Source organism: Podarcis bocagei (genome assembly GCF_964188305.1).
Source record: "Podarcis bocagei genome assembly, chromosome: 14".
Taxonomy (NCBI): Eukaryota; Metazoa; Chordata; class Lepidosauria; order Squamata; family Lacertidae; genus Podarcis; species Podarcis bocagei.
In genome coordinates, this window is record NC_138139.1 from 44,944,718 (window position 1) to 44,972,408 (window position 27,691).

The 27,691-nt window shown below is 38.9% G+C and overlaps 1 protein-coding gene across 3 annotated transcripts in view; it reads left to right on the plus strand.

The window, feature by feature from the left end:
• Positions 1–27,691, plus strand: part of BAIAP2L1 (BAR/IMD domain containing adaptor protein 2 like 1) — a 64,663-nt gene that overhangs the window by 22,251 nt on the left and 14,721 nt on the right. For 2 of the 3 annotated variants that reach the window (XM_081169565.1, XM_081169564.1), the window contains exons 2-10: positions 77–152; positions 5,232–5,318; positions 20,881–20,942; positions 21,068–21,139; positions 24,468–24,605; positions 25,274–25,426; positions 25,890–26,057; positions 26,956–27,106; positions 27,453–27,660. In XM_081169565.1, coding sequence (XP_081025691.1) covers positions 77–152; positions 5,232–5,318; positions 20,881–20,942; positions 21,068–21,139; positions 24,468–24,605; positions 25,274–25,426; positions 25,890–26,057; positions 26,956–27,106; positions 27,453–27,660 — 1,115 coding nt within the window. The remainder of the gene's footprint in view (positions 1–76; positions 153–5,231; positions 5,319–20,880; positions 20,943–21,067; positions 21,140–24,467; positions 24,606–25,273; positions 25,427–25,889; positions 26,058–26,955; positions 27,107–27,452; positions 27,661–27,691) is intronic. The other variant, XM_081169566.1, reaches the window with a different exon arrangement.

The window sequence follows — 27,691 nt, forward strand, 5'->3', positions numbered from 1 at the left end:
AAAAATGTTCTAGACACTTTAAACTACATTTTTATGCCAGTTTAATGATATCTCTGATTTTGTTGTTGTTCACCAGAATGTTATGGAACAGTTCAATCCAGGGCTGCGGAATTTAATAAACCTGGGGAAAAACTATGAAAAAGCTGTTAATGGTAAGCCTCCTGACTTTTAAATCAATGCACTAATTTAACATAATATCCGGTGTTTTAATTCTACAGTATTAAAGTCTAATGAATGTCTCACAACAAAGTCCTTTCCAAAAGTTATTAGCCCTTACACAGATTACTTGCAAGAAAGCAAGATCAAGGCTATAATCCTGTGTAGTCTTAAAAGAGCTCAAACCCACTAATTTCAAAGGGGCTAAGCACACCATTTACTGTTTTTGGGTTGTTGTAAATCAAAACTTCCTGCCTAGTTTATCCCAATTTTTTAGGTAAGAGAAAAAACATTCTGATTTTGTTTTTCATTGTCTGTCCTGACCCTTCATCTCATTTCCCTAAGTATCTGTCATGAACCTGGGATTGGATCAAGCAGAGGGAAGCCTGAAGGGGACTTGCACACATGACCAGAAGCACATCCACAAGATGAGCACATGGTGCTAGTGGCCCTTCAGCCTCAGGATGCCATATTGCTATCCTCTGACTCAGAGGACCTCGTCACAGAAGCCCTGATACAATCAGCATTTTCCTCCACTTTGTCAGAGTAGAAGACTTGCTGGAACAGGCTGAGTGAAGGCATCTTTCAGGAAAGGTGGAACTTGCAATTGGGACAGAATGGTGCTCATATAGGAGGTTCAGTCTAAGGCTGACTTTTACTGAAACAACTTCAGAGAACTGTTTTCTTGTAGCATTTATTCTGAGCCATCCACAAGGCCTTGCCTCTGCTAAGATCAGCACTTTCATCATAACAGTATCTCAGGTCATAGCTTAAGTTGGAACAGTTCCCTGGCTGATGAATTTCTAACCCAGGAATTTCTAACCCATGGGCCTGACAGAAAATCAGACTGAAGTGAGCCTTTGACTGATGGTGACTGGGAATTAACATTATTTCACCCAAGGATTTCTCCTTCCCAGTTTTCCTCCCAAAGGATGTAATGGTGGTGATAACACATTTAAAGTGAAGATCAGATTAGGCAAGAACAATCAAGGAAAGAAAGTCTAAATCTTCCACAATTTCCCATTTTGTTTTATGGTATGAAAAATATTATAGCATTGATCCTAATAACCTTGCGTTCCATAGGAGTTTAGGTCAGAAGGACCTTGTTTCTGTGACTCTTATTTAGAATGGCGATCTTGTACATGTTTTAAAGAGCTCTTAAAGATAATAATCTTCTGAGTACTTTTTCTGACTAAGTATTGCACAATATTTATCTGCATGTGAATTGTTTTTGTTTTAAACTGAGTCCGGTTGAGATTTGGGGATTAAGCTTTGCAGTCCTTGCAGGTACTTCTTCATCTGCACTACCTTTTTTTACCATAACCTTTGCCCTGACATATTAGCCTATAGTGCCACAATAGCATCCTGCCATGCTGATAAACAACTTTAGGATGCTGTAGAAGCTAAATCAGGTTTGTAAGTAAACGCTCAATGACTCACCTGTGATACCTTTCTCTAGGTGACCAGGCCTGAAAGCTTTGCAAAACCTAGTTCCTTAGTATTTTTTTATTTAAAATAAATAATATAAGTATGTGCAGGCAGCTACTTAAATACTTGATGGATTATTAAAGTATGCCCTTATTTACAAGCCTGGATAAACCCATTCTCAAGAGTGGTTTGCTGGTGCAGCAAGTGTTGGGATGTATCAGTGCTGATTTTAGTGAAACTAAATATGAAATATTTTTGGAAGATGAAATGGTGCATTGGAGATTTTATCAGAAGGTCTTACACAACTACCACAAACTGCACTTCAGTAGGACTGGTGCCAGAGTGATAACTTTGATTAAGCCATTCACTTCCCTTTGACTTGCCTCAGTACCATATTTCCACTTCATTTATGCAAATCAATTTGGCACCATCTCAAGGGGATGTTCCTCCTTAGAGATGATTTCCTTGTTTGGTGTATCTGTGACCTTGGATCACATTTCTTTTCCCATGGTTACAATCCAGAGTGTTGAGAAGACTTGTCAGAAGTAATACATGTGGCTTTCTTCCAGTAAGACTGTGGAACATATTTTTCTGCTAAAACTGCTTTTTGGAAACTAATAAATTAAAACATGATGGAAACAGAGGAGAGAACCCTGTTTGTCTGAGAAATGTCCATTTATATTCCATTAGCTTCAAGTTGTTGTGTTTGTTTTTAAAATGAAAGCTATGCTCTTTAAAAATGACAAAACTATACTGAGAGACATCTTTAAAATCTTTTCAGTAAACATGGTATGGACCATTTTTGTGCTGTCCTTTAATGGGTTGCTTAGTATGAGATGCCCTCTGTAAGTTTAGCCTAGTCATCCGTACTTTAACTGGTTTGTGTGTAGCACTAAGTCTGCATAGCTCTAAGCCAAATAATGGCTTCATGTGCATTAGCAAACGTGGGTTCATGGAGTGAGGGGACATGGGTGGCACTGTGGTCTAAACCTCAGGATTGTATCTAACTAAACTTTACTCAGAATAGATCCAATGCATTGCATCCAGCTAAGTTTTACTCAGAGATGACCCATTGAAATTAATGAAACTTAGATAGTCATGCCCATTCATTTCAATGGGTTTACTTGTGAGTAGGACTAGCATTGGATACAACCCACTGTGTACAATTTTCTCAGTACACATTACAGCTGACTAAGTGAAACCACTGTTTGCTCTGCTACCCACCCACTGTTCATCATTTGAGATGAGTAATATTTTTCCATGTGCCACCTTTCCTTGTGCTTTCTTTCAGCATAAAGGAAAACCCAACATTTCACCATGAGACCCGTGACAGCATACCTTGGATTTCCATGACATTACTACAATCTGAGGGCCGATATTTGGTCACATGAACCAGATACTAGCTTCTTGCTTACTTGTTCAGACTTTGAAGGTGTATCCCCTCAAAGCACTGCAAAATCTACATGCCCCCAAGCGAGCTAATTAGAAGGCATCTAAGATATGCAGTATGTTCCTAGATATGGTGACTCAGAAGTAAGTTCCACTGTGATCAGTGGAACTTATAGGTAATCATACATACAGCCTTAAGCTTTTTAGAACATACTGATTTTTTTTTCCATTTTGCCTGGGTCATAGGCTATTTTCTATACTGGTTTCCTTAAAGCAAAATTGAATTTAGATTTTCTGACTCAATAGTAGTGGCAAGCATTTAATCCTCTCACTGAGGCTGGTTTGCTGAACCTGTAAACAGTTCAAAGCTATTGTGTTGGTATAGGCTGGATCTCGTCTGGATTGTTTCAGTGCATATCAGTGACTTCATGATGACAAACATTGTTCAGAAACATATTACCATGAAATAAGAGACATGAAAATGACAGTGGTGGCTTTTCTAGACTTGGTACAAAGCTACTTATATTCTAAGGTGGTTGTTAATAAAACAAGGAGTGACATTACCAATGGCACTTAAGAGCTGTAGTAATTACAGGTTTGTAGGCTTAATCTTGTTGCCTTTTATAATATTCTTCCTTCTAAAGCTTGCTACATTGCTTGTCTCTGATTTGTTCTTTTTCTCCTCCCCCAATGCCACTTTGCTTGAACTTATACTGTGCAGCACCTTAAAGTGATTCCCTTTTAAAATTGTCTGAAATAACTTATCCAAGCTCATTAACAAAATATATATAATCATCTTAATGAACCAGTTAACATTTGTAACATTTCCTTCATTGCATTCCCTTCATTACAAAGATCACTGGTGTAGAACAAGCACCAGTTTATATAATAGTATTTGTTATGCAACCAGTACTTTCATGATTTAAAAGGAGAAACTCTCCTAGTTCAGAAACTTCCTGTTCTCATAGAACCAGGCAGGGAGAGGAAGGCAAATTCATTTTTTACTTCCATAACAATGTGGTCCACCAAATTAGTTCATCTTTCCTAAATGAACCAATAACATACAACAGACTTGATTATTCTCTGCTAATGATTTTCATGTTATTTATATATCTATAATTTGAATAACAAGGCCTGTTCTGCCGGATGGGTCACAGAAGCAACATTCGTGCTAGAGAGCAGCCAGCAGTCAGAAGGCGATTACACATGTTAGAGTAGCTTTATATATATGAAAATCTGGTTTCCCAGATCTTCAGGGCACTTGGAACAGATACATGTATCATGAGCATGAAGAGCAACTGCAAGATGTAGCAAGTTACTTTGCAAGGAACAAAATAGGTAGTTGCCTCACGTTACTTTTTCAAGATAAGGGTGATCCAAGGCACATGCATTTGAAGATGTATGAACTCTGTCTTTGGAAAAGTAATACATACTTGTGTTTTTTAGTGTTTTTATGTATTTAGCTGCTTCATATATGTTTTTGTAAATCACTTTGGGATGGGAGGTGATTCATAAGTGAAATTATTTATTTAGTTATTTTCTTACATTTATGTCCCACTTTCCTTCTGCCATTGAACTCTAGACAGTGTAGCCTCTGGCCGCGCTGCACCCTCCATTTGGTGTGGGCCTTGCCTGTCAGGCCAGTCGGGGGCAGTGGCAGGGGGGCTCTGCCCTGCCTGCCCCTGACATATTTAAGGTGGCACCCAGGTGCAGGCCACCCTCTTTGCTCACCCCTCTTCAGTTCTTACACATAACTGAAGATATTTTACTATTCAAAGGCTTCCTCTGACTTCTGAAGCAGCTACGTGAGTTTATTGACAACAAGCTTCCTATTATATAAAAAGTGAAAGACTCTTTAGCCTCATAATTGATTTATTTGTAATTATTATAGCATAGCTGCAACTTGAAACACAGATTCCCCACGCTTGGGGAAAGAGTTTTTAAGTTTTTTGCTTTGCGTGCCTTTAATTTGTATGAGTGCAGCTGACCAGCCACCCAGAATATAAAGCTGTAATTGTGCAAGTTAAATGTGTGCAAGTTGTGAGTTGACTGTATACACTTTGTACCACTGTTATTAACACTCTCTTTCCCCTCCTTGGGGCGGCAGAGAATGAGACCGTAAGACACAGAATCATAGAATTAGAGAGTTGGAAGGCATCCTGAGGGTCATCTGGTCCAACATATATAGCTGATCAATAAATCTGCTCATTTAGATTACAACTCATAATATATTTGCTTTACTCCTTTTGTCTTTTTAGGTATGATTCTTGCTGGAAGAGCCTACTATGATGGTGTTGCTAAGATAGGAGACATTGCAGTTGCATCACCTGTTTCTAAAGAATTGGGTAAGTATACTAGATTATTCAGATGCACATTCTTCTTGATACATAGAACTAATGTGGGAGCTTATAAGTTTTTTGGGGGGCAAACCTAGGTTCTCAGTTGATTATTGAGCCTATGAGAGTATTTGTGAATGCCTTTACATTCCATATATAGTTCTCCTTCTACATTCTGTGAGGGCTGGATTGAATGGTGCTCCCTTCCCACCATCCTGGGCCATCCAGCCCCATTAGGTGGAGGAGAATGGGAGCACACCTATCTGCCCTGGCTGCCTAGTGCATCTGCCCTGCCTAAGATTCCCACATTTTTTTCTTGGGAACCAGCCCCACTGTTTTGGCATATGTGCGTTGATTTTTGCACACATTTTTAAGTGTCCCACTTAGACGTGCAGGGGTGTCTAAGAGTTGGGGGAGACGTGTTGAGTGGGTGAGAAGAGCAGTCATCATCTCCATGTGAGATCCATGTCCAGATCTCGGAAATTGTCTAATCCCTCCCTCAGCTAAGTAATTCAAACAATGAATTCTCTAATGTACTTTAAGACTGAAATGTGTGCTTCTTGTCAGTTAGACCAAATAGTGCTGCAGTATTGGGTACATCCTGTATTTTCTTTCTTGTGAAGTTTGAAATGAATCATGCAACTTGTCGGCAGAAAAATTAGCAGAAAAACAACATTTGCTTTTCATCATGCCTTTCCTGCCATCTTTTCTATTGATTGTTCTTTAAATGGGATAATTCAAGATCATGTTCTTCATATTCTTTCTTCCCCTGGTCGACCAACTAATCTGTTCAAAATTCCTTGCACAGAATAAATTTGAGGAGGAGAGATTTGCCTAATGTAAAAGAGAAAAACAACAGCTCATGTAGAATACAGAGAGCTGTTGAAAAGGGGATTGCAGCTGTATAGTCTATGGATTTTTTTCTAATTTACAAAAGAAATCAGGGCTTAGGGACTCCTCATATTCTCTTCCCATCCTTTGATTATCAAAGGTGAGTTCAAGAATATATTGATATCATCTTCAACTGGCTAGATTAAAGTTTGCTCCTGAATAATGCTGACTCCTTTGCAACTGCTTATCTTTTTTGGTTTCCTTCTGAAAGCCATCATTGTGTGATTTGACATTCTGAATTCAGTCAAAGGGAGTGGCAGAACAGCAAACAGTAAAAGGCAAATAATTCATAATGTAGTCACCTTATTTGCTTTACAAGTTAATTTAGCAAGACCTGGATAAATATGACTATAGGAAAAAAACCCAGGTACTTGAATACACTTATGTGTCTGAGATGTATCAAGCCTTCTAAGTTACAAGAATAACAATGCAATGAATGACAACTATTTATTATCAATATACATGGGGTTTTGCATAACCACATAAGCAGGAAAAGGAACCTGCAGTCTAAATTTGACAACTGGCAAAGCAACAAAAGTAGATGAAGGGTTGACAAGGGAAGGAGGAGAATAACTAAAGTTATTTCTCTTCTGTTCTTTCCACAAAGACTTTGTTTGTGGGCATAGAAATCTTGCTTCCATGGCATACTGTGGGACCAGAAGATTCAGACAAATGATTACGTGAGATGTGTAATGTCTAGCTAGCTACCTATATTTTTGTTGGTGATTGTACTTCTTTTGTAGGTAATAAGTACAAAAAAAGGTCTTCAGTATGAATATTGAACAGCTTTTAACTGAATCTCATGAGGCCCATCGCTGGGCATATGTACTGTGAAACAAATGGCACTGTGTTCAGTGGGATATGCTTCTAAGTAAGTGTGCACAGGACTGTAACCTTACATTAAATTTGCACATGCCTTCAACATGCTAAGGTCCTGCCACTTTAAAAATGCATACTGTCCCTAATACAGATGAATGTGAACAGAAGAAATTTCCGTATTTTTGAGTAACATAGTTGTGGGGGTGGGTGGGATAATGGTGTGGTATATCTGTGCATGTTGCAAAAAGGTTATTTTGCTTATGCACTTGTATTTTGGAAAAGGAGGGGAACCATGCATATGAAGTCCTATAAACTATAGCATGTTAAGCACGAGTCATTTACAATTTTAATGTGCCACTTGAAGAGCAGTGAATAATACTAGCATGGCTGAGTATTGTTCATGCCTTCTGCCCTTGCATGGCTGATAATTTATTTACTTCTATAAGTCGTTGGGGGAGCAAGGTGGAATGAGACTTTGGCAGGAGGGAAGGACTGTAATTCTTCATCCCCTCTGTTTTCTACCTGAGTTGCAGGGTATTGGGGGAGACACACGCATCAGCAATGGAAGGAAAGCTCTCATTGATGTCAACGGGAATTTTTCTCCCATTAAAAATAGCAGATATGTGACTCTCTATTTAGAATAGGACCGTAACAGGGCTAAAGAATTAAAGCCCACCCCCCTCACTCTCATACCATATTCCTGATCCAGTTTCCACTCCAACTATTTATAAAGGAAGAGGGTTGAATCGGCTACACAAGGGCTATATACAGTGGTGCCCCGCAAGACGAAAAACCCGCTAGACGAAAGGGTTTTCCGTTTTTGCGTTGCTTCGCTAGACGAATTTCCGTATGGGCTTGCTTCGCAAGACGAAAAAGTCTTGCGAGTCTTGCCATTTTTTTTCGCTCCCCCCTTTTCTAAGCCGCTAATGGCCTTTTAGCCGCTAAGCCTTTAATAGCTGCTAAACCGCTAATAGCGCTAATCCGCTAAGCCACTAATAGGGTTGCTTCGCAAGACGAAAAAACCGCTAGACGAAGAGACTTGCGGAACGGATTATTTTCATCTTGCGAGGCACCACTGTATATTTTTGCACGCCACCCCAGTCTCCCAAGTGGTGCAATATTCCAAGGGTTTCAGGTGCTTACCCAGAGTTTGATTTCCTTGGAATGAGGAACAGTGGAGATGACCGGTGTCTTTAGGATATATTGTTTATTTGCACATATATACCACCTGAGACTGCGATGGGCTCACAGCATTAGCACTCAAGAAGATCTTGATTCTCTCACAGCCACAGCCTTGGATTCAAACAAAAATCTAGCATGTCTCTCCCTTTCAGGCTTCTGCCGGTTCCTAGGCCAGCTCTCTCTCTCACCCAACTCTGGCTTTTTCCTTCTCACTACCAGCCAGGTGAAGGAGGAGGGTCCACATCATTGCCCTCTGGCATACAGAGAAGGTCCTTTTCTTATTCTCAGGGCTGTTACCAAGAAGCTGTTGGCTATTCCAACAACTGAATCCTACATTAGATTTTAACCCTTGCTGGATTGAGGAATTAGAAGGGACTCAGGCATACAGCCTAACACCCCACCCCCAAAAAAGCTCACAACACTATAAATTATGCTGCATCTAAGTTTGGTTCTCATCCACACCAGTCTCCACTACTTTCCTTAAAATGTACAACTTATATTTTGGATGCTCATGTATGATTTTCTAACTGAGAACTTAAACTATCCCATAGGAGATCCTGTGCACCATTTTTATGTTAGTTGAAAATATGGTTTTGGACTACCTCCAGTTTCATCTCAAATAAAGTGCTTACTGTAGAAATACAAAAGGTCAGAGAACTCTGGACAAAGCACTGTAATATTTTTAGGCATGTGTAAGTAAGCCCTTGAAACACCAGTGATGCAGTAATCAAAATTCAGCACTTCCAAAGCAAGGAATAGATTCAATATTTAAAGTAGAAATGCTTGAAGAATTTGCCCTCTGCAAATTCCTGTAGAAAATTACCTGATCCAAACCTCTCAAATGACCATAGCTGTCCAACAGATTTTCCACTTTTATGAGTGTTGTGCTGCAATTTAAAAGTGTAAAAATACATATTGTGATATATGTTTTGAGGTTGTTGTTTTTTAATCACTGCTTAATGTGGAAACAATGGAATTATGGGTAAAACATATGACAGCGACACAAACCAGAAATAGAAAGGTTCTTCCATCTCTATTTTAAAACAGTCTTGAAAGGGATGGAGTGCTCTATTCCTCTGCACACAGCATAGAAATTTGGTTCTCAGTCGTTGCTCTGCCAGCACCCAGCATATAATTTCTTTTCTTTTCTTTTGCAGGCTACTAATTTTGGGGGCTGTATTAGCCTTATTTTTTATCTCTAAACTAAGTCACTGCCAGATATGCTGCCATAAGGGAGACTTTTCTATGTAAATGACGGATATGATAATTTCTCAGAAATGAATATTTGCACTTCCGCCTACCCAAAATAAACTTAGTCAACCCAGTAGCAATCAACCCTGCTTTGCCCTAACAGTCACGAGCCCCTCATTTTTGTTTTCCCCTCTCTTTTTTGTAAAGGTTAATCAAGGGAAGCAAAAAAAAAGCAGCACGGGATTGGAAGACAAAATTGTGCAGTGCATAGTTTTCTGTATTCTCCTACTTAGGCAGCAATCTTATACCCACTTCCTTGGTAGAACGCCACATTAAATCCAGAAGGGTTTACTTCTGAGTTGATAAGGTTGCTCTGTTCACCTTGCAAGCTGCTATGGGTTCTGGTCTAATTAAAGGCCCTATGTGGGAATATTTTAAAGATATTCCCTATATATTTAAAAAGGGAAAAGATGTGAAATGTGTACAGTGCAACTAAGAAATGCAAGGCTTAATTGTAAGAATGAAGCAAAGTTTAGTTGTAAAGGAACATAAGAGGTTTAGTTTAAATCAATGATCGAAACCTGCCTTTTTTCTTGCTGAATTAAAGGACTTATTTAAACCAGGTATGAGGAACCTCAGGCCAGGGGGCTGAATGTGGCCCTGCAGGTATCTCTTACTGGCCCTGCTCCCTGAGTGCTTTTGTCTGGATAGGGAGGGGTATGGGTGGGTAGAATCTTCTGACTTTTGCATGGATGGAATGTAGCCTACTCTGCGAAGTTGAGTCACACCTGATGCTGTACTTGTTTTCACCTCTTGCCCGTACCACTTCTGGCATGCGGCCCCTGGAAGATTTTCTATGAGGCATAGCGGCCCTTGGACTGAAAAAGTTCCACACCCCTGATTTAAACCCTGACTTGAAGAGTCAGGATAAATTTCTACTTGATTCATAGTACATGTTTTCTTTCTGACCAGGCTGAACCTCCTCCCTTGAGATCCCTAGAAATGGAAAAAAACATTCTCTGCTAATTATATGGAAGCTGTGTCATGTGCACACTGTCCGCTTAGGAATCTCAGAATTTGTTACAAATGGGATCAAAGGTCAATTGTCGTGTACTGAAAACCTTAAAAACGAAGGAAAAACTTGGACCTGACCGTATGGGAAACTAAATTGATTGTTTGTCATTTAAACGCTGATCCAAATGGAAACTTCTTTTACGTGATTAGCTCAGTAGATGGTGGTAGCTTGATATGAAAGGTCAGAAGATTGAAGTGAATGTTACATTTGCTATGGAGTGCTGCTTGGTACTGGATGATTCAGAGCTGAAACTGCACTGCAATTTACTTGCAGCCATATAGCAAATCTCTAGTCTGCCATTTGGGTCCTATGACTTGTCTCTACATCTGACCATAGCCAATGCTTAGTCTACCAGTGGTGCATTAAAGGCTGAATCAACTAATGGTTCAGTTTAGACTTGGAGTCCTGGGGACTTGTGCCAGGAGGGACATGCCGCAGTTAAATAGGAATTGTATACTGTACTACCAAACAGGTGTGGCAGCATTTTCCACACTCAAATGAGTATGGGACATGAGTGAAGGAGGCAAAATCAGTTTTTGATGATGTTTTTGGTAATAAGCCTATGAATAGACAAGGCCTAGGTTTTTCTGACAATGGAATTAAAGTCTCTGACTGCTGCATCCCCAGTTATCTCAGTAAAACTGCAAAGATGGAAGAAAAGGTGAGGTATGGGAAGTTGGGTGTAGGAGTTGCTTTGTGGAGGCAGGGGATATAAAAAAAATGGAGAAGACATAAGATGCCAGGTTGGTATACCCAGTGGGCAAGTGAAGTACCTAATTTTTTTAGAAGTGGAGAGCAATTTAGTAAAGGTTGAGAACTACTGAATTATAAGATGACAGCACATAACTACTTACCTTCAAACAAAAAGTATACTACTAGTTTGTATTGGATTTAGTCAAGCATTCATAGAATGTTGATGTGTAGAATAGGCCTGAAAAGAAAATGGGTATCCCAGAAAGGGAAGCATTAAATAAACTCAATTACAAAATAGGAAGCTAAACTTAAGACAGAGTATTAGTGAAAAGGGAGAATGGAATGTATTTTGTATGGAACTACGGTTTCTGAACTGAATATTAGCATTTTTTCAAATAGAGAAAATAACTGAGGGCATGACCAGTTTATTTGAGCAAGCAACACCCTGCTTTAGTCCATTGCATGCATACAATGAAGCTTACCTCAGGGGTGTAGTTTGGTTATCTTCCTTATCTTACTATATTCACCACTTAATATTTATTTATTTAAAAGCATTTATAAACCACTTAATATTTCAAAAACCATTAAGCAGTGGTGAATATGGTAGCCAACAATAGCACAAGATGTATTTTAATGCAACACAACAGATTAGTATTTCAAGCTTCCTCTTCCTAAAGTAACGATCCAGTCTCCAGTCTCCCAGTGGCTTATATAGTATTTCTTGTTTAACCAGTTGACAGACTTAAGATTTCAGTTCCAATCCTGTAGCATTTTGAAAAATAATATGTATAGCCCTGAGCATATGTACTCGGTGTGTGTGATACTGCTCTTGAAAAACTAAAATTGTGTGTAAGTGGTTGGCAACATCCAGTAAGAATGCAGTACCTTAAACTTGCTGTCCCAGTACATTTGCACTGAATGCCTACTCTGAATAAATATTTTCTAAACAACATGAGCTGTTTCCCTTCCAGGTATGAAATATGATAAAAACTTCCTGGTTGCTTGTCCTCTGAGTACTGTGAGAAAGCTAACACTTCTAGTACATTAATACCAAGTTGCATAATTGTTTGCATTTGCATTTTAAATAAAGTTCCTCATAGTCTTTTGGGATGGTAGATTATGCTTTTGGCCACAACATTATGCTGGTTATACTAGTCAGTAAAAATCTGAGGTCTATAAAACATGATTGCCAAGACATGAAGCTTTTCTGCTCAGGACTTGTATACAGAGTTGTTTTGCTTTGTTTTCCTTTGTTTGTATACTTTTGATGGAACTTATGCAGGCCATCCATGATCGGAACAGCTGATATTCTTCATATGAATTAATTTTGCAGCAAGGATTTATTTACACATACAAACAATCTGTATCTTTATCAAGGGGCAGCACTACAGGAAAGAGAAATATTTGAAATTATATTGGAGAACATGGCCATTTGTTTTTCAAAATAACTTTGGAAAAGGCTTTCTCCATATTTCTCTATTAATTCCCCCATATATAGTGTGAAATGTAAACTCCCCGTGACACACAATAACCCTGAGCTAAAAATCTTACTATGTGTGTTGGTCAAGTACATATGTATACAAGGCATATTGGCATGCATGTGTGATCAAAATCCAAAATCATGGAGTTAAATAACCATGGGGCAAATATTGCAGAACTATTTAAATTATTCAGACATCTTCATTTCCTCTGTAACAAGGATGGGGAACCTGTGTTATCTTCAAACTAGGGCCAGCCTCCCATGAGACGCAGTGTGGCACTGAGGAAGTCACTCCAGGCAGCAAATTTGGGCCTAAGGAGCATGCCTCCACCACCTCTTCCACTGCCAGCACCATGCTAGGGCTTCCCTGGGCTACTGCCAAACAGCTGGAGGAGGGAGGGGCAGGGTGGCAGGGGTTTGCCTCAAACAGCAAAATGTATTACGACTACCCTGCCTGAAGCCCTTCTAAGTGTACAGTGGTACCTCGGGTTAAGTACTTAATTCGTTCTGGAGGTCTGTTCTTAACCTGAAACTGTTCTTAATCTGATGCACCACTTTAACTAATGGGGCCTCCTGCTGCCACCGCGCCACCAGACCACAATTTCTGTTCTCATCCTGAAGCAAGGTTCTTAACCTGAAGCACTATTTCTGGGTTAGCGGAGTCTGTAACCTGAAGCGTATATAACCTGAAGTGTATGTAACCCGAGGTACCACTGTACAGGCAAGCTTTGAGAAACAGTTGAGAGAAACGGTGTCCTACATAGCACTTTGGTGTACTGTCCTCTTGACTTTCCAAGCACAGGAAGAACAGTCTCGCCATAGAATTCACATTCTGAGGCCTGGAACAATTTCAAGGACCTGACACCTGTGAGCCTCTGGTCCAATTGAGCATTATATCTGATTTCTTCCATCACCCTTCTAAAACAGATTAGGACTTTAAATCTAAAATAGTTTCCCCCCAGGGCTGTTTATGAGCTTTCAGAATAATCTGCAGCTGAAAGAAGACATTTAACTTCTGTCAAAAAGAATAAGCAGTGTGAGTTTATCAGTTTTCCATTAAGCCAGAATTAAGGTTAATTTTAAAAAATACTACTTTTTATCACTTTTTTAATCAATCCACAGTATTGATGTTTTTGGATAATACACACCAGCATTACAAGGGAATCCTACTTGCAGATCATACAATATTTTGCAATGGCCACTTTACATAGGACTACCATGAAGGCAGTTTGGAAGCTGCAGCTGGTCCAAAATGTGACCACTCAGTTATTTGGTGGGGGGCAATAAAGAAAATGTCCTCATTTTGTATTGGTTGTACTGACTATAGGTGTATTTCTGGGTCCAATGCAAAGTGCTGGTTAATACTTTTAAAGCCCTGAACAGCTTGGGGCCAAGTTACTTAATGGACAGCCTACGCCCAATATCTTAAGAACTGGCTCAGCCCTGCTTCACTACTTAGATTGACAAATGTATGCAGTAGGGCCTTATCAAAGGTAGCTCTGCAATTATGGAATACAATTCCTGCAGAGATTAAGAAGGCCAAATTTCTTGAGCTCTTCAAGATGCCTCAAAAAACCTTTTTCCCCTTCAAAAGTTTTTGATGCTGGAGATGTGAGTGAATGTAGCTAACTGCGATGTGACTAAGTTATAATTGTGCTATGCTTGTGATTGCAATATTATTTTGTTGCTGACTGTGTTTTCAGACTTCATGAAATTTGTATTTTAAAATATAGTAAGCCATTTTATGGAGGATTTCCTCAAAGCAGAATATAAATCTCTTAAAGCGAGCAACTGTGCTCAGCACTGAATGTTCAAAAAATGATGACTCTCATGAGGGGGATGCCTACCCATTGCAACCCATCCTTAGAACTGCAGTTGCGATGGGCTCTGCGGAGTTCATCCCCTGACATTGTGTTGGATGCCTTGGTGGCAGAAGATGAGAATGCTGTTCTGTTTCTTTTATACTTGGAAAGGATGCACCTCTGATTTATTACCTATGCTGCTATTCTGATCATTACCTTCTCTTGACAAGTCCATTGTGTGTGACAGGAACAAAATAATATTTTTAGACCCTGCATTTTAGAGCTTTGTCATTGGGGGCCCTAGTGAAAGAAGGAATATGGCAGAACAACCTACTGGAGACCCAGGAGACATGTTCCTCCCTTCTCACCACTGCCTGTGGGAATTATTCTATAGGGCTCACTTTCATGGGGCTCAATTTCACCACCAAGATTCAGAGCTTATCTTAAGCTTCTTATCATGATGTTCACGAACAAGGAATTCCAAGTTTCCAACCACATCCTGATTATCTTTGATCACTGAAACGTCACTGTCTTTTTAGGATTTAGAATTCCACTAACAACCATCCTTGTATCTTCTATCTTGTTTCTTAAGAAACAACCAACACTTCTGGAAAAGTGGTGCACTGGTTCTTTCAACTCACTCCAAAATCATATTCACTTCTTAAACATATATATATAAACTAGAACGATGTCTTCGAGAATAAAGAGGAAGTTTTCCTGTATTAATAGATCTTTTAGATAATATAGTAAATAATGCACATTAATACTGTATATCTTTGCTTGGGGATCTGTATTCCAGTCCAACCTCGAATTAGCGCTTAATCTAGGGTCAAAGTGGGTGCACATGACATTAAACTCTCCTTTGTATCCCGCGCTTGAAACTGACCTCTTTTTTGGAAGAAAAAAAATAGCAGACATTGTGAACAGTGTCCCTGCACTAGCTTTTCTCCACCCACCCACCCCTGTCTTGTAATATGTAGACGTCAAAGGCACCACGTTAATATGGGGTGGAGTCCTTGCTGAATGCAAGCCTAAATATGATATCCATGAAGCTATTTTAGGAAGACAACAGAGCTGAAATGTCTCAAGCAACATGAGAAATGGTTATAGCATAGCTGTGTATTGACATTAAAAATTGCACATGTTTGGCAGAAGGGCGGAGGCATTGTGCAAAGTAATGTTGGCAATACGCAAATTCAAGCATTACTGGCAAATACACTCTGACCGTTCTGGTTTGCTTTCTGCAGCCACACCCACACACCCGGCACTGGCAGCTGCTTATAAACACAAAACACACACACCACTGTAGAATGCATTTGCAGTCATATATGCAATGATGCACCCTCTGGGGACAAAGAGTTGACATTATCTGCCATAGGTGTGTTCTAACTTAATATTTACATGCCATGTATCTCTTCACCTCGTAGGTGTTTCCTCTCGTTGACATTTCTGTTGAGTGCTAGTGTGGCCATGTTGAGTAAAATACGTAGTTTGACAACTATTTCAGCTCTTTATTTTTACCTGGCATTTCTTACTTTTTCTTCTTCCTCAGGGGAGGGTTTATATATTCTTAAAGGTTTATGAAAACATTGTCTTTCTATGAGTTTTTATATTTGAATGTGCCGAACCACCATCTGAATAGTGGTTGAATTTAATGTAAAGGGGTCAGGTGTGTTTTGCCTGTACTGACTATTATTGCACAAACAGAGACCTGTCTACTCTGGAGATCCTCTCTTACCTACTTGCTTAAACAATGTCAGACTCTTGGGCATGTTCAGACCTGTGATTGAGCAGTATTAGATTTTCTTTTGTACTTACAGTCCTTGCAGTTTTGAAGTCCACACAAGCAGTCTATTCATTCAGGCTTTGAAAAGATAAGACTGCCCTCTGTAGTTGGGTAGTAGATGCTATTCTATATAGTGGTTTGGTGAAATGTCACAAGAGTGAGCAAAAGACACTTTCTCATTAAGATGGGAGTTATCATCAATTTCTCCCCCCTTCGCCCCTTACCCCCCCCCAGCTGCAGTCCCCTGTGTAACATGCCATGTTGTTCCATAGGATGATCTCAGGATTTGCTGTGGGAAGGCTCAAAGAGTTGCAGTGTATATGCAGTTCTTTGGATCATAGCTTATATATCACAGTTATTTAATTAGAAATATGCATCAATTAGTATAAAACCATGCCTTGAACAAAAACGGCCCAGAGAACAGATATTGTAACTACCTTGCCAAGTAGAAAAACAAATGCTGTGTTTTATTCATACATTATTAACAATGCACCTGCTTGGTTTTTATTGTTTTTTAATACCAAATTTACTCACAGTAATGTGCCTATCAATTTTAAATGAGGCAAGAGGGATATGTTATTTATATTTACTTGTATTTTGCACCAATCATAAGCTTTTACTATCCATGGATTAAAATATATATAAATATGTTAAATCCTGGGGGAAATATTAAGTGAATAGGCTTATATGAAATTATCTGAATTTTTTTTTGCTGATAGATGTGCAAATGATAATGGGCTTTATAAGCTGCATATCTGGCATGCACATATGACTGATATTAAAGTCCGATTTTCAGAGAGGACTGGGTTGTTGTTTAAAAAAGTATATTCTGACATACATAAAGAAAGGGGGTATGTTTTCTGTTGTCTATTGTGGTGTGGAATTTTTTTTAAAAAAAACATTAATTCTCCTTACCCTAGTATGAAGGGCAGTCTGAATCTGGAATGAATTTTTGGTCATGCTAATGAAATGTGGAAAGGATATTAAGAAAGAAAGCTTTCCACCAGATGCACTACATTCAGAAGACACAACCTAACTTAACCAGTACTTTTATATTTTCCCGTCTGCCATACTTGAGACAGATTTCCTGCCTGCAGTTCTGCACACCTGTTATAAACAGACTTAACATGCTTCACAATGCTTTGTTGTGTCACATTATAAAGCACAGCTGAGGCTTAATAATATGACTTTAAAATTCTCTGAAGCTGCTAACTGTGGGCATTTACATAAAGGAGCACAACTTGTCCTACCATTTGCGCTTTACTAAGCTCTCTGACATTACTATGGTTTCACTGTAAAAATATTGACTCATGACACAAGAGGAAATAGGTTAGGCAGTGCATACGTCTGCATGGTGACAATGAGGCTCTTAGAAGGATGTTGTAGATTAGAAGAAAAAATGAGGCAGGTGTCTAAAATGACAGTCTTAATCACTTGCTTTAATTTCCCAATTATATTAGTCTTTCAAATTGTTTTGAAGTGTAAAAAAAAAAAGTTTTCAGGAATAGCACCGTAACACACTGTTTCTCTGAGATGTTCAGTCAGGCTGAGTGCTACTGAGACTAGAATAACAACATCTGAAAGTCAGGTTTTCCAGTCTTGACCTGCCAGGTAAATGAGTTGTTTTATTGAACATTTACACGGTGGTGGCAGGAAAAGCCAAAGGAAGGGAGTGTACAGGGGTGGGGAGGGTTGAGCCAGCACACAACCTTGTTGGATTACTGTCAGTACTTTGAGTTCCAGGTTCTACTGCATTAATCTTTGCAAAAGTGCCAGCCTTTGGTCAGCTGTGTTGCTGTGGCAGCAAATTCTCAAAAGCATGTACTGTATGAGCGGAGCTGAAAAAAGCAGGCCCTGAACTTTATTCATTAAATGTAGTTGAAATTGACCAGTCTGTTTTACATTGTAAATTAGATTCCTTTATTATTTCATTATGTCTACAAATATGCATTCTTAAGGCCAAGTAGTCTAATGTCCTCCTCTGCAGTCCTGCCTATAGTACTTAAGTCCCATTTAAGTAGGTGGGACTTGCCCATGCATAGCTAAGGACAGGATTATGCTCAGCCTTATCCCTAACGTCATTTGCAAAACAGGTTATAAGTATTTTTGTTTTTTCAGGTGGCGGAGCTAAAGCAGAGACAGAGTGCTACTAATATGGCAGAAGAGGAAGGGCATGTATAAATTAGCCCTCCCAACCGTTTGCTGTTGTAATAGTTAATGTGGAAGGAGGACACATAAGGATGAGGGTTCAATAACCTGCTGAACCCTTATTCCTGTTGTCATAAGCAGAAGGAAGTGGTTTTGACAGACTGTGTTGCTCTTTAGCCATAGTTGCACTGCCAACCAGCTGTGGTCCATTTAGAATCTCTGTGGCACGATGCAAGAAAACGACAAAGATCGCAAGTAGAGGTTGGGCAGCAGAATGCTAGCAGGGGGACAGGTTAATAGTAATCCATCAAGAGCCACGTAATCCAAGAGTAATCCATCAAGAGCCACGTACCAGTGGTTGATGGGATCAGAGTCAAAGGTGGGTGGGCCACCTCTTTTCTCTGTCACCGCATTTTCTCTTTCCACTTCTGCAATTCCTTTCTTTCTCTTTTTCTGTTATTCCCTTATCTCCGTTTCCCCCTTCCTGCCACTTGCATGAAATTAGGCTGAGGGCCACATGAGACCCACTCCTGACCAACTCCCACAGAAGTGTAGACTATGTTTGTTCTAAGCCAAACAGTGCACTGAAGTTGTGGACAGGGACAGCAGGCATGGTCCCACTTGCCTCTGAGTATGTTCAGATAGAGCATATAAAATCATAGAACTGTAGAGTTGGAATGGATCCCAAGGGCTATCTAGTCCAACCCCCTGCAATGCAGGAATCTCAACTAAAGATGGCCATCCAGCCTCCACTTAAAAACCTCCAAGGAAGGAGAGTCCACCACCTTCCAAGGGAGTCTGTTCCACTCTCAAACAGCTCTTACCGTCAGAAAGTTCTTTCTGTTGTTTAGTCAAAATCTCCTTTCTTGTAACTTGAAGCCATTGGTTTAGGTCCTAGCCTCCTGAGCAGGAGAAAACAAGCTTGCTCCATCCCTCAAACGTTCCTCTTAAAGCTTGATTTCCAGACCCCTGATCATCTTGGTTGCCCTCCTCCACACATTTCATCTTGTCAATATCCTTCATAAATTGTGGCACCCAGAACTGGATAAAGTACTCCAAGTGTGGTCTGACCAAGGCAGACTAGTGCAGTACTATTACATCCCTTGATCTGTGCACTATACTTCGGTACAGATTTTCTTCTTCTTCTTTGCTGCTGTGTCACACTGTTGACTCATTTTAAGCTTGTGGTCTACTAAGACTCCTAGATCTTTTTCACATGTACTACTGGCAAAGCAGATGCAACCCATTTTGTACTTGCGCAGCTGGTTATTCCTGCCTAAGTGTAGAAGCTTACATTTGTCCCTGTTGAAATTTATTTTGTTAGTTTTGGCCCAATTCGCCAATCTATTAAGGTAATATTGAATCCCGATTCTGTCTTCTGCAGCATTAGCTAGCCCTCCCAGTTTCATGTCATCTGCAAATTTGATGAGCATCCCCCTCAATTCCTTCATCCATGAACAAGATGAACAACAATGAGCCCAGGACAGAACCCTTCAGCACCCCACTTGTCCTTTTTTCCAGGATGATGAGCAACCATTAGTGAGCACTCTTTGGGTTCGGTCAGAAAACCAGCTACAAATCCACCCAAGTTACCTTGTTCAACCACATTTTACCAGCTTCTCTGTAAGAATATCATAGGGGACTTTGTCAAAAGCCTTACTGAAGTCAAAATACACTATGTCCATAACATTACCCTGATCCACCAAGCTTATAGCTCTATAAAAGAAAGAAATGCAAAGTAATGTTTATAAGGTAGTATTGTAAAATATATTGATGTCAATTAGCAATTGTGAGTAGCTGTGGCCATGTATAATTTTACTCTAAAATTTGTTTTGCTTTTTGTGGCAAGGGCTCGAAAAAGAATATCCAGATATACTATGTACTGTTGAATGCTTCTATTTACTGTCTTTCATCATAAAAGTTACCAGAACAGAAAAAAAAGTTAACTGCACTCCCCTTGAAGGAGCAGTGTGTAGTCTGGGCTAGTTCTTGATCCAGCTAAGTGGATGCTCAGAAGGTACCTTTTTCCAGCTATGGCTGCTGCTCCAGCTTTCACCATATCTAGATCAAGATAGCCTTGCCAAAGTAACCCATGCACTAGCAACCTCCTGATTAGATTATTATAATGCATTCTACATGGGCCTGATTTTGAAGATGTAGCAGAAGCTGCAACAACTACAGAACACAGCCACCAATGTTGAGCAGAGCAGTTAATTGAAATATTGTAATACTGACTTTACAAGCACTGGTTGCCAATACTCCACTGAGTCCACTTCAGCTGAACACCTATCTCTTCACCTGGTATTTTGGGGGTGGCTGGTTTGTTTTGGCCAACTGTAATTGAGGAATCACCGTCTGTTGTATGTTTTGATGTGATTTGATTCAGTTTTATCTGGTTTAATTTGTCATACCATGCTTTAATCTATAAGTAACCACGTTGGTAACATAGGGATCACAAATGATGAAGAACAGTATAAAAATTAATTAATTGTGTTTGTCAACAGGGCATGTTCTCATAGAAATTTCTATTGCACAGAAGAAACTGAATGACAGCTTAGAAGAAAGTGTAAGTAAAGACCCATGCAATATTTTAACTTCTTTTTTTAATTTTTTAGAATACCTATTTAGGAAAAAAAACCTTTGTGTGTAAACTAACCCTTTGACTACATGGTTATCCATTTACTCTTGCAGTTCAAGAAATTCCATAAAGAGATTATATCTGAGCTGGAGAAGAAGACTGAACTAGATGTAAAATACATGAATGTAAGTATATTGTTTTTCAGTGCCAGAGAAGATTAATAATTTATATGATTATCTTATCGTATGTGCTACTTAGTTTTGGCAAATAGCACAAGAAATGACTTTCCCGAAGCAGATTGGGAAGGTTTTACACGTGGAGCAGAGCCCCTGTGCTTACAGCAATTTTTATGATTTAGGGCACTAAGTTCAGTCCTTAATATCTCTGTTGATGTTTGTAGTATATCAACTTTGCCAATCTACATGTGTTGTCTTCAAGGCTGAAACATTAAGAATTCCAAAAATACTAAATTACATTAATCCTGATTTGTACATGTAGCTATAACTAAGGTGTTTTGGGTTCCTAGATGTTATATATTCAGATTTTACCTATTTTTATATCTGATGGAGATATTAATCACTGGCAAAAATGTCTTAAAAATTAAAGAAAGGATTAAAGCTAAGATATTAACTAGTCAAAGGAAGGCTGATAATGGCATATTTATTGTTATATTATGCAATGGCTCAGTTATTAAATTTTTGTAACAGATAGGTAGCCGTGTTGGTCTGCCATAGTCAAAATAAAAAAAATCCTTCCAGTAGCACCTTAAAGACCAACTAAGTTAGTTCTTGGTATGAGCTTTCGTGTGCATGCACACTTCTTCAGATACACTGAAACAGAAGTTGCCAGATCCTTCTATATAGTGAGAAAAATTTATATATAAATTTTTGTAGTGGAGAATAACTGACAGTCAGACACTATGAGTTAAAGTCAAAAAGTCAAGGGCCTGATCATGCATCTCAAGCAGCAGATTTGTGGACCTATATGAAAGTGATGCAATATTCAGAATCCTGACGTTAAGCTTTCATCTTATGAATACTTTCACATTGGTAATTGTCTTACCAAAACTATCTTGATCAAAATAAAATGAATCCCACCTTCACAGAAATAGTCTTGGATATCCTGCGGACCTATGGAAGGCATTTCAAATGTCTCCTTAGATACATTTAAGATGCAAAAATACATGAGAACAAATCCTTGATTGGCCAATTTTATTTATTTTATTAATCTGATCTGTCCTTCACTTAAAGGTCCCAGGATGGAATTACATACAGTGGTGCCTCACAAGATGAAATTAATTCGTTCTGCGAGTTTTTTTGTCTTGCGAATTTTTTGTCTTGCAAAGCACGGTCAAGTCGCAACTGCACCTCTTCAAGCGGTTTTAAGAAAAAGGAAACAAACTTGCAAGACATTTTCGTCTTGCAAAGCAAGCCCATAGGGAAATTCGTCTTGCGAAGCAACTCAAAAAACGAAAAACTCTTTCGTCTTGCGAGTTTTTCGTCTTCCGAGGCATTCGTCTTGCGAGGTACCTCTGTACACTTAAAACCAAAAGATTAAACAAAAGCATTAAAGCACATAAAACCAAATGCAAATATCCAGTTACAAGTTAAAACAGCAACAAAAATTCAATTAGCGCATATATCCCTATCCCAAATCTTGGCAAAGAGGTGCTTCTTCACCTGACAGTGAAAAGGCAGCAATGTCATAGTGAGACACACCACAAAGGGGAGGTTGTTCCAAAGGCATGGAGCCACTGCAGGGGAAAAAACCGACCCATGGGTCTCCACCCTGCAAATCTCATTAGGCATGAGGAACACAAGCAAGGTTCCCCCTGCAGATCTCAAAGCCCAGGCTTCTCAGTATGGGAATATAATCTCTCAATTATTTGAATACATACACCAGCCAGTTCCTATGTGTTTTTTAAAATAACTAATTAAAATAGTAGCACCTGGACATCTGCTGGAATAAAAACAGTGGTGTTGGCCTATGTTAGAAAGGGTTTCATAAATCAGGAACTTAACTGCATTTGTCTTGTCTGAAAGTTCAGCAGGTGTGGGCACAGATACTGGGTAGAACAAAACTAAATCACTGGCTATCAACTTAATTTGCATCTTCTTAATAGTTTTGCTTGTACTTATCAAACAAAGATAGAATTACAAGTATGAAACATTCTCATAGCTGGATTACCTTAGCATATTGCTAGAAAAATATAAATCTGCCACAAACTGCGGACTGAATGTATAAACTGTGTGATATCTTGATGAATTTTCACAAGAAACCCATACTGAGTATGGCAGATAAGGTATTTTTGTGGCAAATGGTGGCCGGTTACAGAACTCTTGTGAATTGGCTTAAGGGCTGGATATGAGTCTCTGACTTAAACAGAATATTCTAGGATAATATTCAACTTTTATGACATAGCTGAATGACACAGGAAATTAGGTAGAGAGAAGTTTCTATTAGGAAAACCTGTTGTGGAGGATTTCGTGTATTTGTATTTGGAATATAAACATTTTTTAATGAACCATGTCAACAGGCATGTATCATGCGTAACATGTAAAATTATTAGATACCTGCTTGAAATGTCATTTTGAGGAAGACGTTCCATGCCAGTCAGTCAGATATTCCATTGCGTCAACCCAAGGTCACCAGAGTTCCTGAGAGCACAGGGAGATATTTGCATATATAAGCAAGAGGCATTTTTAAAAGACCAGGATTATATACATTTTACTCCAAAGCAAGAAACATCAACCTCCCTCTTTTTATTTCTAAGATCCTTGGCAGGTTTAGCAACGGTTCCATGTGTTGTCTACAAGAAGATGACAGCAATACATACGGAATCTTGAACAAATACAACTCAAATTGTTTTCATTCTCAAGTTTCTTTTGAAAAACTATTTATTTATGTTTGGCTGCTCTAATGTTTTCCACGTGAAAGTTGCTGATACTAGATTGAGGAAACAAACTGCAGCACATTATTCTTATTCTTATTTATTTAATTTGCATACCACCCTTCATCCGTATATCTCAGGGCGGTTCACAGCATAAAATACAATATAAAAACACAAAATCCATGATAAGAACAAAAAGCAAACGAACCAATAAACCTCCCTTCCCCCTCCCACAAACACACTTAAAAGGGGTGTAAGATGCTAAATCAGCCAAAGGTCTGGTTGAAGAGGAACGTTTTTGCCTGGTACCCAAAGGTATATAATGAAGGCACCAGCTGAACCTCCCTGGGAAGAACATTTCACAAAGAGGGAGTCACTGCAGAAATGGCCCATTCTCATGTTGCCACCCTCCAGACCTCTTGTGAGAGAGGCACACAGTCATTGTACTGCTAATTTTTCTTCTGCTACTATAGCAGAATGATACCTGTTTTATATTATTATGCTGGCATTGGTTGCATATGTATATCCTAAAGAATTTGCTTGCTGTAACAGGAGCTGAGCTTCCAACGTCATCAGCCAATTATTACATTCTAATATAAGATTTCTGAATGCTTTGATTGCAGGCTACTTTGAAGAGATACCAGAATGAACACAGAAGCAAATTGGATTCTTTGGAAAAATCTCAGGCTGAACTGAAGAAAATCCGAAGGAAAAGTCAAGGAGGAAGGAATGCAACAAAATATGAGCATAAAGAAACCGAGGTTAGTGCACTCCCCTGGTGCCTTCCCATTTCAACCCCTTGTACCACATCTAACTGTGATGAGAAGGAGGAGAATGGGAAAACCTGCCGAGTGAGTGGCTTCAGTTCATGAAATTCTAGATCCAAGCCATTCCATCTCCAATTCAAAAACAGTCATACCTCAGAAGTCGAACGGAATCCGTTCCAGAAGTCTGTTTCACTTCCAAAACATTCAGAAACCAAAGTGCAGCTTTGGATTGGCTGCAGGAAGCTCCTGCAGCCAATCGGAAGCTGTGGAAGCACTGTCAAATGTTAGGCTTCCAAAAATAGTTTGCAAATTTGGAACACTCACTTCTGGGTTTGCGGCGTTCGGGAGCCAAAACATTCGAGAACTAAGCTGTTAGAAAACCAAGGTACAACTGTATCTTAGACTTGATATACATGGAACATCACAAAGGGTGTGATGTTCCATGTATATCTTGGAAGTGTTGTGTTGATTTGCAGATGTAGCATTTAGATAAATGCATTTATAGGTGATAAATTTATTGCGAGATCAGAGAACGGCAACCACATTGTTTATTTCTGTTTGAGATTGGATTAAGACATTAAGGTTGCTTTTGGATCCGAGTTGTGTAAGAAGAATGTGTCAAGTTTTCTCTGTTGTGATCTATTATTTATTATTTTATGTAGTATTTGGAAACAGTGACTTCTCGACAGAGTGATATTCAAAGATTTATTGCTGAAGGTTGCAGAGAAGCTCTACTTGAAGAGAAAAAAAGATTCTGTTTTCTGGTTGACAAGCACTGCAGTTTTGCTCAACACATGCAGTATTACCATGTAGAGGTTAGTATGAGAGGAGATGCTAAGTTGTCAGAAAAACTTGGTTTTGTGGGGATGCTGAGGTTTCCCACAACACAGAGTACACTCTAAAGGCATTCGTTTCTTTGATTGTGACACAAGACATTTAAATTATTGGAAAAACTAGACCCGTAAATGAAAATTCAAGCCACAACACAGAGCCCGTGGTGGTTTATTGTTTGTGACTACATCCCTATAAAGTAAGCATGTTTCCTACAGAATTTTATTTTTATTTTCTATAGGAGATCATACATAAAGCGCTGCATTTCTGTGATGGGGAAGTATATTTTTTCCAAACAAGCTATATGCAGGTGCTACAGTATGTTACAGTTCACATTGCCAATAGAATTTGGCAAGAACCTTGAACTAAAGATATCTGTACACACAGATAAGATTTTAATCTGAAAAGCATATAATCTTATTTTTAACTCACTCATATTTTTTGTAGTGCTCAGAGTTACTTAACGCCAAGTTGCCTAATTGGTTAGAAACTTGCAGTGATGCTACCAAAGTGCCGGAGAAAATCATGACCATGATAGAAGAGATAAAGACCCCTGGCTCCACTCCAATATCAGGAACTCCTTTGCCTTCGCCAATGATAGAAAGAAGCAGTATGGTGAGGAATTCTCTGTTGATTACAAGCTCCTTCCTGAAAGCAACAGCTGGGTAGGGAAAAGGAGAAATGTGCTTAAATGATTTCAGGTTCCAGACATGGGGCAGTATTCAACTAAATAGTTGTGAGAACCACAGAACAGACTTAGGACTCAGCTATACAGCAAACGTTTTAAGTGTGTTTTAAGTGCAATATACAGTGTGACACTAGATGGTGTTGGTGAGCCTTATGGAAAATTCAATGTATTTTTTAAAACGCTTAAAAACAAAGCATTTTCAGAACGGTTTTTATATGTGTGTAGATTCCACCCTACTGGATGCAAAGGGAGAACCAAGAGAGATTTCTCCTTGCACAACAAAACAATCAGTTAGTTGAATGCTGTGTTGAATACAACCTATGACTTCTAAAACAGCAACTAAGTCACATTCTCAGAGCTTTATGTTCATGCTGATGGGGGCAAATGGCATTAGAAACCCAGCCAGATGGGCGGGGTACAAATAATAAATTATTATTATTATTATTATTATTATTATTATTATTATTATTATTATTATTATTATTAGAGCTCTGGTCTTCAACTGATGGGCCATATGGAAGGGTAGAGATCTAGATCTGCCCCCTCCACATGCTTTTTATCATGCCTTATACTGGATGCTATAAAGTTTTTAAACCCAGCTGCTGAAATATTCAAAGAAAAATGACAGGTTGTCTCCAACAGAGTTCTGTTCAGAATAGACCCATAGATCTATATTAGTTGCGCCAATTAATTTCAGTGGATCTGCACTGAGTTGATATCCAGTGTTTTTCAACCTTCTACTCCTGTTTGCATGTGTGGACAAAATTGTTGATATATGACATTATATAATTGTACTGATGCTTAATGTTAATTTTGTGTCACTAGCTTGGAAACAATTATGATTCGCTTCATAGAAGTTCCCCCAGAGTACCTCCTGCACCCACAGGGAGAGCCTATACTAGTCCTTTAGTTGACATGTTTAACAACCCGTCAATGGCCCCAAAGGCACCTTCAGAGAGATTAAATAATTCAACAGGTAAGCATTTTGTGTGTGTGTGTGTAGGTGTGTTGAAAAGGCATATTCTTGTGAAAATGACTATTTTAGTTAATGTATTTGTTTCATAAAATGTATACACCACTTGATTGCAAAAAACCCCCGCAAAGCAGTTTACGAAAGGTAAAACAATAAAATAATTAAAATAAATACAACCATACTTAAAAACATACAAAAGTTAAAATACAAAAACTTAACTTAATTATTACACTTAACCCCATAGTTAATTGGAAGTGAGGATAGGAAAAGTGTTCATTGTTGTTATTCAATTCCATTTTAACTTGTTTTTGTTTGATCCAGTTCTATGTTGCTGTTTTTTGTTAATCAGATCACGCAGATGATTCCAGTTTATCACGATCAACCTCTGTTGCCACAGGACTAAATATAATGAAACGGCCAAAAGTTAAAACAATATTTCCTCACACCGCTGAGAGTAACAAGACTCTACTTAGTTTTGCACAGGGAGATATCATCACACTACTTATATCTGAAGAAAGGGATGGCTGGCTGTACGGAGAACATGATGTGACTAAAGCGTAAGTTAATCCACATGTCTCCTGATTCCAA